Below are 16638 nucleotides of genomic sequence, written 5' to 3' on the forward strand. Positions count from 1 at the left end.
GGTTGTCTTTTGGACTTCGTCTTGGCGAGCGAGTCGAGCCATGACGGAGCTCATGAAATCTGAGGTGATGGGCGGCGCGGCCGCAGGCGTAGGCGTCGGTTCCTCGCCTGGGGCGCCGAAGGCGGCGTCGTCTTGAGCCATGTAGATCTAGAACGTTGCTTTAGTCCGCCCCACGGTGGGCGCCAATTGTTTGTACAGGATTCGGTTGATTAGAATGATGAACTTAGGAAATGGGGTGACTAAAGACGTTTTTATTAGAATCAACACAATGGGTTACAAGATTGATGAAAGGTAAGGAGACAAGATCAGAGGTTTAAACGACAAGATCAAAGAGATGATTAGGAAACCCTAAATCTAGCCGCTTAGTGTGTGATTTGTCCAAAAGTCCCCTTTTCGTTGCCTCCTCCTTCTCTCTTATAGTGCCCTTGTGCGTGATGCCCTAATCGCGCCTGTTCTTTGGGCCTTGTCGCCCAAAGGCCGAGTATGTGGGCCTTGGTACTGTTTTGTCTAAGCCGAGTATAGCTGATCGGCTTAGCTGACTGGCTTAAAGTACTCAAGGGTCGAGCCGACGGCTTTAGCCGCTAAGCCGACTAAACTCGATCGACCTTGTCAGGCTAGGGCCTGTTATTTGATGGGCTTTGTGGAGGGATGTAATCCATCTCCTACACCGTCTCGCAAATTTGTTAGAATAATAAATTGGTTTTATTTTACCATTTATAGGGAACTGGAATTATATAACCTTTTCAATATTATGTTACATGATAAAGTTTAGATCGAAGTTTTTTTTGACAAACGTGTTTTTAATAGTATCTCAAAAAAAAAACTTTATAACTTTAAATATAGAGTATTTTTGCTCTAAAAAAACTTCAAAACTTCAAATTTAGAGTTTTGGGAATTGAAGTTTTAATATAAAGTTTCACTTCTCAAAACTCTAAATTTGAAGTTTCATATTTTTATTTACATTTTGATCATTATAATTAATTACACATCACATTTATAATTTTTAAGTATTTTCTCATATATCTTTTTAATCTTTAAAATTTTCATATATCATAAATGTTTTTAATTTATTTTTATAAGTTAAAATTTTACACATAAAATTAAATAAAAATTTTAAATAAGATCTATAAAATTAAATAAAAATTTAAATATCACAATAACACTAATAGTCTGATAAATTATTTTCGGAACCTCCAAAATATCTAAAATATGGCAAATTTTTCCTTTTACTCGGAGTAGAGCATAAACCTAAAAAAAATGGAATAAAAAAAGGAAGAAGCCCATTCAGGAACAAGAAAAAACCATCCTCATTTCAACTGAATTTCGATGCAAAACAAATATCAATGAATCAAGGTGGGTCTTGCAGTCAAGCTCCCTTCTACCTTTGCATTCGAAGGCCAATCTCCTCAAACAAATTTTGTGTAACTAAAAATGGAGTATTACGGAAATAATTTTATGGAATAATGTGGTATTTTGTTTGTAATTTAATATATAATTATGTATTTCTACTTATAATTTTATGTATTTAGTGTAAGATTTTATTAATTAATATTACGTTAATATTTTTATATAGGTGCTAGATATTTATAAAAGTTGAGTGGATTTATATTAATTATAAAAAATATAAGAACCATAGTGTAAAATACAAATAATTTTGATGTTAAGTTTAAAGTTTTGATTTTGTAAAAAACACTTTGAAACTTTAAATTTAGAGTTTTGCAAACTCTAAAATATAGAGTCTTTTTGGAGATGCTCTAAATAAAATTTAGATACAATGATAATTTATTTTGTAAACTAATTTCCATATTATATACATATATCCATAATTGATAAGGTTGTAGTATTATTTTCCTAAATTAATAGTGGAAGAGATTTTACATAATGGATCGCGTAGCAAATAAGTAATCAAAAAGAATCCTCCTATAACCAGTTTTATGATGTCATATACTTCAAGAGCGCCTTCATTTGGTGAAATGACACATTTTTGTTCAACGGTGAAATGACACAAAAATCGTCAAAAAGTTGATCAATTAGAATATATGCATCTCGTTGACTTGCATGTATATATATATATATATATTTCATAAACTGACTCTCATGATGTCATAAACTTACGAACATTTTCATTTGGTGAATGGCCAGATACATCAATCGTCTATCAATGAAAATGTACATTGCTTTCCCTTGCATATCTTTTATAACTACAACTATCAAATACTACGCCGATATTAAAATGTATGGAATAAAATCCGTCTACTATATGAATGAATACTTTTATAAAAGTGAGGGCTTTAGCTTTTAATGTATTATTCGATCAGTGTTGCAAATACGCAACACAGTTTCAACATAAAATTGGAAATACGTACGTTAAGTAGATGATTGGTTGGTTGGGTTAATATATCGAATGTACCCTTTAAAATTATTTGATGTATCAAATCATTTTATCTTTACAAGACAAAATGAATCAAAGATGTAAATATGAAAAAATACACGGGTAAATATTCACTTTACCATTAAGTATTTAACTCTCTTAGTTATCTGGAAAAAATATCTGTAAGTAAAAAAGAAGAACATTGTAGTGTAGTCCCCACTTGTCTCTCTTCCACTCCAAATAAACCCCATTAGTCTTTTCAGATTTTTTGTACACTTCCTCCACCCTTCTTTCTCCTCTCTCTATCCTTCTTCATCTCTCCTTTGCTTGCCTTTTCTTTAGTTTATTCCTTCAAGATCAAATAGTTCCTTCTTTGATCTCACTCGCATAACTAAAAGTTTCATATATATCCCAAACAAGAAGAGATATATCATTGAACAGAAGCCACAAATTACAAATGTCTATTGATATATCATCTGAGCGTGTTTGCTATGTCCACTGCAACTTCTGCACCACGATTTTAGCGGTAATCTCTCTCTAGTACCCTGCTTCCTTAGTATTATAAACTGTAAATCTTTCTCAAAAGAAAAGAGTGTTCCAGATTAACACAGAGATAGATCTCATTTTTCTAACTTAATTAATACAGTTATCTTTCTATCAATTACATAATTGGTGATAAATATTTTATGATGAGTTTTGCATCTGTTTCATGAATCAACGTACCTTTTCCTTTGATTGTTGATGATGATATATAGGGGAAGTTTCTTAATTTGAGAAAATAAAAGAAACCCTAAATTTTTATTTTACTTTTTTTTTTTCTCGAGATGGCTCTCTCTAATGGGTGATGAGATATACACCCAAAAAAGTAAAAGAAGTTCGGTAAATGAACCATAGTTTGTAGTTCTCTAACAAAGTAAACTCAAAGGAAAGAGCTCCTGGAGAGATTTAGGGCTCTATGTGTAGATTTATAGTCTGCAACAAAAGCATCTTCTTTCCCTGATCTCACAATTTTCTGAAGTTTTTTTGTCGCTTTAGAGTTATATATTTCTTTGGTATTTTAGTAAATTCTTCATTTTCTTAAATACTACTCATAATTCCCTAAGTTCCAATCGGTCATTAATACTTCCTGTAAAAGGAATTGGTAGATAGAGAGTTGCTGCCTGTATTCATGTGATACAGGCTCAAAAACTTTCACTAAGTTTTCCAGCTTTATAGTCTGACTTCATATTATTTTGTATATATAACTGTAGTATGAGACACATGCATACATATATCATATCAATCATAGATCTTTGATCTACAAAGCGTGGTCCATGTAAAAATGTTTACATCACATCACCAACTGATAATGTTAAAACATTTTTTTGTTCTCAAATTTTCCTTTTCCTACAGTGAGGTGAGGCTAATTTTATTATATATATAAATATGTTTTCAACTTTTATTTAAATGTCACTATTTTTCCAGCTTCGTAGGCTGCTGGCTTGACATTGTTTACTTTTTAATGGTTTTATGTCTATTTAATAATATCCATACATGAATGTTTGATTTTCATGTGTGTGTACATCTATCCATATATATGTTACATATAAATCATTGGTTTATGATCCATGAGCTATCACGAAAACCTGACTAGAACACGTAGTCAGAACGTAGTTTATACTAGTGTAGTAGTGGTATCCCAAGTGCCATAACTTGTATATAAATCATGTCCTAAAGTGTGTGAGTTGTAGAAGATTTTTAAAAGGAGCAATCACGAGAAACCCTTCTAAGTTTATTGTTTGTAAACGTTATATATACTACATATAAATAAATAGTGGAGATGTAGCATCACTCTGGTTAGGGACAAAACGGGTACATTTAATTAAAAAGTTGAAGGTCGTCTTGCACAAAATAAGGGTGGTATTGTAGTGGGAAGTACAAAAGATTTGTTCTACCCAGTTCGAGCAACAATTTCTTGATCTATACAAAAGCTACAGACTGTTAAATCATGGCCGATCTTGACCAATTCGGATTGGATGCATACACAAAATAAAGAAGATTATAATATAAGATGGTACCCTCACATAACGTGTTAATGACTTTATAGGCTGTGGTTAAGGTCAGGTCGTTTTCTAACATGACTGTCTTCTCCTTACAAGCCTTCATCAACCATTCTTCATCTCTTTACTATCTTTTATCATATTGCCTTGAGGATTGTGTGTCAGACATATAAGTAATCAGAACCCACCAAACACAAAAATACATCCCTCATATATTTATATATATACATATTCTTAAGCGACTCTTCTACACAGTTTTTTTTTCAGTTATTAATATAATGAAAGCAGATGCATCTCTGCATATATGAAAAACATGCAAGAAAACTATGGACTATCTTGCATATATGAAAAATATAAAATATACTGTCTGATTTTCTTCTATATAAACACACACAAATGTTTCAGATTAAAAGGGTACTAATATATGTACATTTTTATTATTTAAAGACATTATACCAGGCATAAGTTTGTTATTTATGATCAAATGAAATTACAGATCAAATAAATTATCAAATAAACCCTAAATATTGATCAGCTTTAGTTGATCTTAAGAATTTTCTCTGACTAATCTATTCGCAAGTCAATAAAAGAAAACATATTATTTCTTTTACATTGGTAAATATTAGTTGGATATGCATTTGTCAAATCAAGACCCTGTTCTATAATTAACCAAAAACGTACTGCTCTATAGAATGGAATAGTTAACATACGTACTATCCCAAAATCACTCGTTGATTATTGCATGCAAGGTGTAATTAAATTATACCCTATATATTACAGTATATATTGTTCTAACCAACCAATCGAATTATAAAATAGTGGTAAATAGGTAAATGATTTAAGAGATTTTGCAATTAATATGTGTGATCAGGTAAGTGTACCATACGCGAGCTTGTTCACACTTGTGACGGTGAGATGTGGTCATTGTACCAATTTGCTCTCTCTCAACATTGGAGTTTCACTTCATCAAAGCTCACCAGCTCCTCCCATTCATCAAGATCTTCAGGTATCATAATACACTACAACTTCAACATTTTTGTAGAATTATGGCTCATATAGTCTTGCAATCATGAAGCAGCATAAGCAACACATAACCTCTTCGGTAACAAGAAAAGAACACGGATCATCTTCTAGGAGCTTCAATCATTTCTCGACCACATTGTCAGAAAATGTAGAACGAGAGGCTCCTAGAATGCCTCCTATTCGCCGTAAGTCGCTCTTATACCTCTCACATTTGATACACAACTATTTTGAAGTTTGCATACATATGCAGTGAGTTCATAATTTTATTTTCATGGCAGCGCCTGAGAAAAGACAACGCGTTCCTTCGGCCTACAACAGATTCATCAAGTAAATGTTAACAGTAATTTTAAGTTTTTCTTTAAATTATATTTTCTCAACTCCTTCACGAGAAGTTTAATAACTATTTATTCCTAATCAGAGAGGAAATACAAAGGATCAAGGCTGGTAATCCAGAGATTAGTCACCGTGAGGCGTTTAGCACAGCTGCGAAAAATGTAAGCTAGCTTCTTCTTTTTTATCATTTTCCACGTATATATGAACAACGTAGTCTACGAGATGTAGCTAAAAACAAAATTCTTTAGAATTTATAGCACCGACGATGTCAGAAGTTATGAAGAAGATACAAATAAAATAACATTTGGAAGTAGGAAAAGACACAAACCGTAACTATAAATCTATATAATATAGTCTTTTGACTCTTTTCTAGTAAGAGGCTTAGTAAAATGTAATTCTTAACGCTACTTAAAAAAACTTATAGTTAATTTGGATAACCAATCTTAGAAACAGATATGCAAACACATGATTGGATAAAATCATATATATATTTCTGATTAAGTATGGCATAAACTAATTAGTGGTGAGAAAGTTCTAGGGTTTGATCTTTTTTTACTGTTGTGAGCTAGGATGAACCTTTGAAATATTACTGTATATACCATAAGCTAGTGGATTCTACTATGCACAAGTGGTGGAATGTTTATTACAGTATACTTTTAAAAAAAATTTAAATTTGTCATTTTTTGTGTGTAGTGGGCACATTTTCCTCACATTCACTTTGGATTAAAGCTGGACGGCAACAACAAAAAAGGCAAGCAAATAGACCAGTCAGTTGCAGGCCAAAAGTCTAATGGCTATTACTAAAGCCTTTACATATATTGATAAATGGCTATTATATATGTGTACGCTGATGATATGGAAGAGAAGGCAAGGAAGAAGAAGATCCATACATTACCTTACTTATATATATATATATATACATACATATACATGTATGTCCCTTTCTTTTTCATGTGTGGGTTCCATCTATAACTTCGTTTCTAGCTTATATTATCCTAATAAGTGAAGCCCATATATGGTTTTCACATTTGAACCTAATTATTTAAGAAGAATTTCCTTTAAGAAGATTGTAATATCATTTCCTCTTTCCTCGTTCTGAAAAGGTGTAACTTTTTGTGTGGTCACCAACTTATATAATGCGAAGTTTATACTTTATAGCAGTTGTAGATATATATATATATATATACTACTAATTAACACACAAGCTAACAGGAATACGAGTGATTTTATATCAATTTTAATTAATGTTATAAATTTTGAAGAAACGGAGTTTTATCAAGAATCATAAGTTTTTGAACAAACAAAAAAAAATCAAGAATCATAAGTAAATAAAAGTGTAGTTGGACTTTACATAGCTATTTCTGTATATTATAAAGACACATGTACAGTATTATGTACAGTAGAATGTAACATAGAGTGGTAAGAAAATAAATTCCATCTTGGGATATGATATGGTAACTTTTATGGTGCTGACTGCTGAGATTATTCTGAAAATCACTCATTCCAAAGAAACATTCTTTACAAAAAGCAAAGGCTCCCAATGAATACATAAATTGCTTGATTTTAACAGTTTTTATTTCTTTTTAAAGAACAACTCGATGAGAAATCAGTGCTCGTGTCTTCTCGTGTCAGCCGCAAAACTCGCAATCCGGTTGAATATCATGACTAAAATTAGTCACACTTTTATGTTTTAGAAGGTCACTCACTGGCAGCTTTGAAACTTTTATTTTGAATGGTTGTGCGCCTGAATAATTTACTCTAGCTAACGAATTTTTTGCATATTTAAATATGGAATAAGTTATAATAAGTTACAACTTACAAAATAACACAAAAGTATAATCTTAGTTTGTGTTATTATAAAATAAGTTACAAATTTTGAATTTTACCACAACTAACACAAGCGCATGACGGGTTTATCCGCTACAACCCGCAAACGCAACTTTTGTGGTTGGTAACGGTTGTTGGCATTTTGCAACAATCACTCAAACCGTTCTAAACCGATTCAAACTGCTCTAAACTTCTTAAATTCAAAAGTTGGTTCTAGTTAGAGTTTGCGGTTGCGGGAGGATAATTTTTTTTTCCTTTTAAAAAAAAATAGAAATACAAAAATAAAAAATATTCAATAAAAAATTTAACTGGAATTATAAAAATACAAATATATCTATTATATTTTAGTTAATATTATATAAAAAAATATTTTCTATAATTTTTAAAATTTTAAAACTATAACTTTCTAAGTATAGTTTTATGTTTATTATAATATTATAATTTTTGATATATTTATAATTATATAAAATATAAATATTATTAATTTATTATTTAACCGCTGCTACATTTGTTAGTTAACCAGTCATAAGTATTCCGCAAATGCATCAATTTCTAATCGTAGTACCAGTTTTACAAATCTCTTAAAATCGCTAAAAACCGTAACCACCCGCATCCGCAAACTCCCGCAACCGTAACTACAACTGTTGCGTTGAACCAATGAGGCCCTAAATATGAAGAGAACATAGTTGGTCTTTTCTTTTCTTGTTTGGTGTAATAAGATTTTTATTTAATCATATTTAAAAAAAATCTTTGAAATTTAAAATAATATTTAAATTTTTGTCACAGTTCGTCACCACCACTGATAATTTTCTCGACTAAGATCAGAGATGTGGGGTCACATTTTCAAGTCTCTGCAACAGTATTGGAGACACTTGCGTACCTCTTCCATCGTCTCTCGTCCATGCACACACATTTAAAGAAAGAAAGACAATAGTTAAAACTTGCGTATAATAGAGGATATACATAAAATCTTGTTCAAAAAAAAAAAAAAAAAGAGGATATACATAAAATGAACAAGGGAGTGAAGAAAGAGAAGAAGAGAACGTTTAATGAAGAGGATCCAAAAGAAAAACAGAATCTGAAACGTCAAATCATGTTAGTTGGGGGTCTTTGGATGTCTTTGGCTCTTTGTGCCTCTGACGGGTCTTGTCCACACACCTTTAATCTTTCTTTTTTCACTGCACTTTTTCTTCCTTCATTATTATGTTTTTTTTAAAAGAATGTACATTAAGGTTTTTTTTTTATAATCATAAAGTGTCATATAGGAACATAATTAGAAAGTGGCTAATTTTTAGAAACACACGCAAATAGTTTTTTTTTTTTAAGTAAGATTTGTGAATTGTTCTAGGCAACTTACATAGAAGAGCATATGCACTTTACTCTTTTTATTTTTAACCTCTAGTTAATTATGTTATTACAACAATGAGAAATATTATATAGACGATTCTACTGCCGATAATTCTAACATCTTGTGTGAATACACATCTGACTGTGCTATTCCGAGCCGCCATATGAGATCCATGTCCGATAGTATACCATGCACCATGTTGAAAATTTCTTGTAACTTTTTTTCTTCATAATCCACATAATTTGAATTTTCTCGGGTTTGAACCTTAGACATTTTGGTGTATAAGCATTAATAAACTTTTAGTGAAACTGCGGGACTAAGGAGACTTTCACCATTAGTCAAACCCCAGAACTCTTCTTCTTTTATTAGGTAGATGTTCCTTTTGTTTTCTTCTACCATTTTCCTTATTTATATAAAGAGAGTCGGAAATATATACAGTCTGTATCCATTTTAGAAATGTATATGGGTTACCAAAAAGTTGTAATATAACAAAATAAATGTTGTTAGTTTCTTAATTGATTTGGGCAAACATGGTAACTACCGATCACCCCCATTGTTTCTCAGAGCATGCACTTAAATAATAAGGCTACGTTTCCAGATACAAACAAGAACAATTTCTGCAAGAAAAAACTTGTTTAAACACACATAATATGTTATATTAAGCTTTCCAAAAATGTGTTAATCATGAAGTCAAGTCTTCTTCGTTTATAAATAGACTTGTACAATTGTGAAACATGCATTTATTGCAAAGTACACTAATAGCTAACCTATCAGACATAAATAAGGAAGCAAACTTATGAATTGTGAAGTTATGTGATCGTGTTTGACCTGAAACAAGAACTTTACATCAAAAGACTATATAATATAATTATTTATTGTTTGCATCAAAAACAGAGTTCGATAAAGAGATGTTGCAATCCCGTGGCAACTATAATTAATCTGCAAAATCAATCCAAGTTTTTATTTATAAAACTAAGGCAAGTCATATACTGCAATGAAAGACATCAATACACTTCCCATCCAAAGCTTCCCATCTTTCTCCTCTATTTCACTAACTGCCTTCACCACTTTCCCTTGCTTGTCCTCCAACACTTTCAGCACTTTCCCGTCTTCACTGTACTTCACGGCTACAGCATGGGGCCAACCACCTACCTGAAGCAAGTACTGGAACTTCACTGTTATTGGCAGCTTCAGAAAGAACTTCCTTACGTTTGGGTGATGCGCCATAACGTGCGTGAATATGTTGCGGTGGCAGTGGACCGCCACCCAGAAATCTCCGTCTTTGTTTGTTCGGATGTTGTCCGGGAACCCATGTAATAGAGCTACCACTTCTGATGTTCCTGCTTTTTCCCCTTTCAACCAGTATTTCCTTAGTCTGAATGACAAAAAAAGAAGAAGAAAACATGAGACTTAGTGTATGTTTTTGCCGGATCATTGGACAAGGGTGGATACAACATGATACTTCATCACAATTCTTCCCAAGTATGTATAACACACAATGATGTGGAAGCCTGAGAATGAGATGATACTTGTTGGCTAATATGGAGACGCTGAGGGAATAAACTGGACTCACCTTCCAATTGATCCTTCACAGAATATGAAAAAGGAACCATCTCTGCCAAGTGATAAGCCATTAGGGAACTGGAGATTTCTCAAGAGAGTAGTAGTCTCCTTTGTTTCTGGATTGTATTTCAACACTCTCCCGGTGTCTTCCCCGGAAACAATCAAGTGCATGAAGTTCCTGAAAAAAATGGGTTTTAAACAAACAATAATCAGGTCAGTCTCATTCATTACACTCACCACAACACTAAGGGGCACAGTTGGTTAACACAGTTCACAAGCTTCACTGAAGGTTAAGTTTCATTCAATAAGACACAGGAAACACAAGTTCAGAGTCATAGAACCTTTACATACCTTCGTTGGAAAACAGAGCTGCTGTCCGTAAAGTAGACATTTCCTTCCTCATCAACGTCAAGATCATTAGTAAATCTCAAAGGCACTCCGTCCGCCTCGGTTGTAAGTGAAGTAGCCAAACCTCCTTCAGGACCGACTTTCATTATCCCAAAATAAGCATCCGCAATGTACAAATCTCCAGTTCGCTTGTGGAACCGAAGACCCAAAGGCCGTCCACAGATATGTTCATTCTTCAAGTAAGCCAACAGTGAAGACTTTGTATCACACAGTTCTGACCTAAACATACATAACATCACAGCATTTCAAACACACGTTAGTAGTAATTAAGGCCTGGGCAAAAAAAACCAGAACCGAACCAAAATAATCAGACCCCAGAACCGGACCAAACCCTCAAATCTCTCAAACGGTTCTTATATTTCTCTATCCAAAATAACTGAAATGAACCAGAACCAGAACCGAACCAAAATAATCAGACCCCAGAACCAGACCAAACCCTCAAATCTCTCGAACGGTTCTTTTATTTCTCTATCCAAAATAACTGAAATGAACCAGAACCAGAACCAAGAACCAAACTGATACCAGAATACATAAAAATATTAGCTATATATACATATAACATAATCAAATATATATATATATATATATGATTTAAAAAATATCTTAAAAGTATCCAGCCAGAGCCAACCCGAGCTGGTTTTGTAAAAGATCAGCTACAGAGCGAATATGTTTGATAAATATTTGAAAACACCAAAAAGTATTCGAACTACCGGAAATTATCCAAAAGTATCTACTTCTTTTTATCAAAAATATCTACTTCTTTTTATCAAAATATCTAAAATAATCCGAATAATTCAAAGTCTATATATAAATCATCATCGAAATACATGATATTTTACTTGAATTATCCAAACTAACCAAACCGGAACAAAATGCAACTGAAGTTTTTTTTGGATACTATATGAACCGATCCGAACATAAAATGACCTAAACCGATCTAAACCGAAAATTTACCGGTTCCTATATTGATCCTCTAACACTCTACCTTACCCAAACCAATCCTCAAAATGCCCAGGCCTACTAGTAAATACCTTTATCACAAAAACTCGATCCCAATTGAACTAACAGACTCACCGATTGTTCGACGTGTAAGCAAAATCAGTCCAGCGAGTGCCATCCCAAAAGAGGATACGACCGTCGGCGACGCCGGTGTAGGGACCACGACCAAGCGGATCGAAAGCAATGCTCTCGGGACCCTGAACCTCGTTTACGAATCTGATCTCGGAGTTCTGGAGCAGATTCTCGTGGTCTCTCTCCTTGGGGAGAGACGCTAACGGCGGCATGTCGATCTTGTGAGTCTGGAAGTCCGGGTACTTGGAGATTGAGCTGTGTTTGAAGGGGTCGAGAGCGCAGTAGACGGCGAAGAGGAGGAAGATCTTCGAGAGCTTGGAGAAGACCGTGGTCGCCATGATGGTTTTGGAGTTTGTGATGACGACTTTGTAGATGAGATGAGAAGATAGAGAAAAATTTGGTTGGGAAGTTGTGTAGCGATTAGAGAGGGAGTAGTTGAAAAAAAACTGTTACATTTCAATTCAATTAATGAGAGAGTGTTAGTGACACGTGGCGGGAAGTTATTAGTAGGTGTACTGAATTGATAATGTGAGCGGCGTAGAGGAGTGATGCTCGTCTCCGATATCGAAATTTGGATCTGAGGAAAGGGAAAAGAAAAGTGGGAAGAAGAATCGAAGATGGGAGATTCGAGGTCGTTTGCGGATGGATTCAAGGGGTTCTGGGAGGAGAGGTTGTCGTTCCTGGAGAATTACACGAGGTTCACCAAACGCGATGCGCCTCTTCCTTCTTGGTCTTCCTCCGACGTCGAGGAGTTTATAGCTTCCGATCCCGTTCATGGACCCACCGTATTCCCCCCTTATCTCTCTCTCTCTCTGATTGATGATTTGTTGTTTGATTCATTATCTATTGTCATACATCTCCTTGATTCATTGCTTCTCCCATTCGTGTATCTGTTTTTTTTGTTTATATATATAGGCTAACATTGTGTAACATCGAATTTCAGCTGAAAACAGCTAGGGAAGCTGCGACTTTTGGTGTTGCTGGAGCTGCACTTGGAGCTCTATCTACTGCCGCTTTTGCCTGGAAATACTCTAGGAGTCCGCATGGTACATTTTCTCTCTATGACTCCATTCAAATGATGATATTCAACAAGTCAGCTAAATACTTTATGTTATATAGTGATAGAGCTTTGAAAGTGCTATGCAGCGGCTTATATGTTGCCAAATTATGAATTGTACTTGTATGGAATATTGGTAAATCCCAATTCCGACACTTTCTCTAATACTGCTACTGGTGCGACAGGTGCTGCATTGTCCTTCTTAGGAGGAGGTGTTTTTGGTTGGACCTTTGGGCAAGAAGTTGCGAACCACACCTTGCAGCTCTATAAGTTGGACACAATGGCTGCTCAAGTTAAGTTCATGGAATGGTGGGAGCGCAAGACTCAATGAAGGTCATGAATCCCAAATAACAAAGATGCATGCTATCTTGCAAACAGCTTGAAATGCAATAAATAGTTTAAATCCATTTCCAGACTTTATCTTTTCAACCTTTTTATTACCGTTCTCAATCTTGGAACATGTTTGTTTGCCTTTGTCTCAATAATACAACATGCCCCAGAGTGCTTTGAAAATTTGCGGAACTGAATTTGAAAGAAACCCCATAATGTAATGGTTTCAAACTCTTGGGACTTGAAGATTAATAAATAGATAGCCGTCTGAAGCTTATATATAGCATACAACAAGCTGAGAGATCCAGCAGGAAGGTGGTGTACTCCACTCTATTTGAAAGAATTGAAGAAGCTAACAGTGTCTGCAAGTGCAACGATGAAGGAGTCAACGTCTTCCTTTGTGTTGTAAAAGTAGAGGCTGGCGCGTGCACTTGCATTCACTCCAAGATACCGGTGGAGTGGCTGCGCGCAGTGGTGTCCTGACCTTATCGCAACTCCATGCTGCAACATACAATAGTTTCCTTTAGTTTTCATCCTAAAATAGATATTTTAATGAGAGAACAAAGTAGGAAACGAGAAGTTAATGTGCCCTTATCCTTCTCGAGGTGTACTAATTCTTATCCAGAGAATAAATATTCATTTAAGATAAGAGAAAATAAGCATGTGATGGCACAGATAGCATCCAGATATAACATACCTGTTGGTCAAGAAAGGTTGCCAAATCAGTTGGGTGCAGTCCCTCCACATTGAAGGAACAAAGAGCTGCCCTTTGAACACTTTCAGAAGGCCTTGGGCCGTATATCCGGACATCAGGCACTGAAGCCAGTGTCTCGTACAGGTACTTAGCAAGCTCGACCTGGACGACAAAAGAAATTATAAATATTAGAGAAAGTAATTATGAAAATCAAAAACATCTTATAGCTAGCTAGTCCACTACGGTCATTGATGTCAAGTTGTATCGAACCTCATATTCATGGATTTTCGGCATGCCAATATCTGACAAGTAATCACAGGCTGCTCCAAGGGCAATTGCTTCACCAATTGCAGGTGTTCCAGCTTCAAATCTGGTACAATATCGAATATACTTATTCCCAAACTGCAGCAAATATACAAATAAGTAACTAACATAAGTAGAAACCAAACCTGGATGGAGGTTCCGCATAAGTCGAATGATCAAGAAATACATCTGAAATCATTTCTCCTCCACCTTAAACAGAATATAAACAAAACGAAAAATAAATTCGATTTACTCCAGTCACATCATTGATTAAACAGATAAAATGATTGTTTCCACTGAACTATATACGATAGAATGCTTACCTAAGAATGGAGGCATGGCAAGTAGAAGATCACTCTTACCATATAAGAAACCAATGCCTGTAGGTCCACACATCTGAAGCATGATTATCATTTTGAACTATAAGCTTGCCACAAGGCTTATTATGTATCTCAGGGAAAAAAATAAAAAGTAAACAACTCCAACCTTGTGAGAAGACGCAACTAAGAAATCAGCATTTAGCTTCTGGACATCAACAACCATGTGGGGAACACTTTGACAAGCATCCACAAGAACTTTCGCTCCAACTTCGTGCGCCCAGACCACTATCTCTTCAATAGGAAGAGAAGATGCTAAACAGAAAGAAAAAACACAGGTTAAAATTTCACCTAATCCTGTTTCCTTTCACGAATGGGAACATGAAAAAGGTATCTACCAAGAACATTTGATACATGATGAACAGCCACGAGTTTTGTCTTTTCAGAAATCATTTCTCTCAACATGTCTATGTCCGGGACTTCATCTTCATTCAAAGTCACAAACTTCAGAACCGCTCCAGTCTTTTGTGATACAATTTGCCAAGGAACAATGCAACTATGATGTTCGGCCACTGTAAGTATAACCTGAAAAGCTAACACCATTCATATCTCATTTTCTATGCAGTAAACAATGCAGTAACAAGACTCTAGCTTTTGGCATCGGGAAACAATATTCCAATTTTAACAACCGTAGAACAGTAACTAGTTAACTATATGGCTCCCAGTAATTGGGATTAACCTCAGCATGTGATTAAACATTAGATACTATTGAGAAACCAAGGGGGCACACACCTCGTCTCCTGGTTTGAGGTTAGAAAGACCCCAAGAATAAGCAACAAGATTGATGGCTTCAGTAGCGTTCCTAGTGAAAACAATCTCTCTACTATCAGAAGCATTGATGAAACGAGCTACCTTCTTCCTAGCCAACTCAAATTCATCTGTAGCCTTGGCACTACAATCAATTCAAACAACCTTTCATCAAAATCCTCTGATACTCTCGTTAACATTGAAAACCAAGAGAACTACCTTAAGTAGTGGATTCCTCTATGAACGTTTGAATTATAAAACTCGTAGTAGTTCTGCAAAGCTTCCAATACAGCAGCAGGCTTCTGAGAAGTCGCAGCACTGTCCAAGTACACAAGCTTTGAGCCATTCACTTCCTGAAAAAACTCAATTAGAAGTATATTACTGGAGATGAAGAATCCGCCGGAAAGATATCCGATCCGATAGAAGAAAGTGAGCTAAGAGAATCCGAGAATCGAATCGTTGATGGTGAGATCAACGCTCTGATACCATATTACTGTTTTGAGATCATCGAAGAAGAAAGTAATCTTCATTCATTTCTTGTTACAAAGTTAGTTACAACGGATCCTCTTTATAGATAGAGTAAACCGGAATCATCAGTATTAAACCGGAATCAATTACAATATGATTGAACCAGCTAAACCGAAAAACAGATTAATACTTTGATACTCCAATAAAGTAGCAATAATCCCAATCCACACAGTGATGTTATGGAGTTGATGATTACCTGGTGAAGAATTCGGAAGTCTTTACGAGCGCGATGGCCGAGAGAGACGGGCTCTGAATCGGCGGTGATGGTGGCGGCGGAAAGCGAAGAGGAGCGGCGAGCGAAGGATAAGCTCCGTCGTATGGAGAAGGTAGAGGCGACGGATATGGCGGTGGGAGCTAGGGATTTGAAAGAGGGGAGTTTCATAGCCACACCTTCCATGGTGGTTGGAGCAAGACGACGGAGGATGAGTGGGATGTGCCACCGTTTGATTTTCCACAGTTTTAAAAGCGAACACGCCTGCTTTGCTGATATTGGGCCTCATTGGGCTTACTTGGGCCCTTACGGCCTTGTTTGCTATGACCAATTGAGAGTGGTGATGATGATAGTATGTGTAATAAGCATTGTCTTTTGCAGATATCCTAGCTGATAATTATTATACCA

At 35.1% G+C, this 16638-nt stretch overlaps 4 protein-coding genes across 5 annotated transcripts; 2 read left to right on the forward strand and 2 right to left on the reverse strand.

Moving 5' to 3' along the window:
- The first annotated feature begins 2628 nt into the window (after positions 1 to 2628).
- LOC106346333 (putative axial regulator YABBY 2) lies at positions 2629 to 6926 on the forward strand. Of its 2 annotated transcripts, none has more exons than XM_013785629.3 (6): positions 2629 to 2897; positions 5282 to 5416; positions 5486 to 5618; positions 5712 to 5760; positions 5852 to 5927; positions 6460 to 6926. In XM_013785629.3, exons 1-6 carry the CDS (start codon positions 2829 to 2831, stop codon positions 6568 to 6570), a joined length of 573 nt encoding a protein of 190 aa, XP_013641083.1. In that variant the 5' UTR covers positions 2629 to 2828; the 3' UTR covers positions 6571 to 6926. The 2 variants fall into 2 exon arrangements, with proteins under 2 accessions (XP_013641083.1, XP_013641084.1); XM_013785630.3 differs by having other exon boundaries at positions 5489 to 5618.
- Positions 6927 to 9782: 2856 nt separating this feature from the next.
- LOC106346331 (protein STRICTOSIDINE SYNTHASE-LIKE 3) lies at positions 9783 to 12351 on the reverse strand. Its single transcript, XM_013785625.2, has 4 exons — positions 11987 to 12351; positions 10856 to 11131; positions 10515 to 10682; positions 9783 to 10316 (listed from the first exon to the last, which is right to left on the reverse strand). The coding sequence occupies exons 1-4, from the start codon at positions 12319 to 12321 to the stop codon at positions 9914 to 9916; spliced, it is 1182 nt and encodes a 393-aa protein (XP_013641079.1). The 5' UTR covers positions 12322 to 12351; the 3' UTR covers positions 9783 to 9913.
- On the forward strand, positions 12271 to 13553 carry LOC106346332 (succinate dehydrogenase subunit 6, mitochondrial-like). The gene is made up of 3 exons (XM_013785627.3): positions 12271 to 12768; positions 12927 to 13029; positions 13226 to 13553. Exons 1-3 carry the CDS (start codon positions 12601 to 12603, stop codon positions 13369 to 13371), a joined length of 417 nt encoding a protein of 138 aa, XP_013641081.2. The 5' UTR covers positions 12271 to 12600; the 3' UTR covers positions 13372 to 13553.
- Positions 13554 to 13588: 35 nt separating this feature from the next.
- Positions 13589 to 16481, reverse strand: LOC106346330 (cysteine desulfurase 1, chloroplastic-like). The gene is made up of 10 exons (XM_048782063.1): positions 16216 to 16481; positions 15711 to 15844; positions 15477 to 15636; positions 15083 to 15269; positions 14854 to 14999; positions 14691 to 14763; positions 14514 to 14577; positions 14335 to 14434; positions 14068 to 14226; positions 13589 to 13871 (listed from the first exon to the last, which is right to left on the reverse strand). Exons 1-10 carry the CDS (start codon positions 16414 to 16416, stop codon positions 13701 to 13703), a joined length of 1395 nt encoding a protein of 464 aa, XP_048638020.1. The 5' UTR covers positions 16417 to 16481; the 3' UTR covers positions 13589 to 13700.
- Between the last annotated feature and the right edge of the window lie 157 nt (positions 16482 to 16638).

The sequence above is a fragment of the Brassica napus genome, chromosome A6 (genome assembly GCF_020379485.1).
Source record: "Brassica napus cultivar Da-Ae chromosome A6, Da-Ae, whole genome shotgun sequence".
NCBI classification, from domain to species: domain Eukaryota; kingdom Viridiplantae; phylum Streptophyta; class Magnoliopsida; order Brassicales; family Brassicaceae; genus Brassica; species Brassica napus.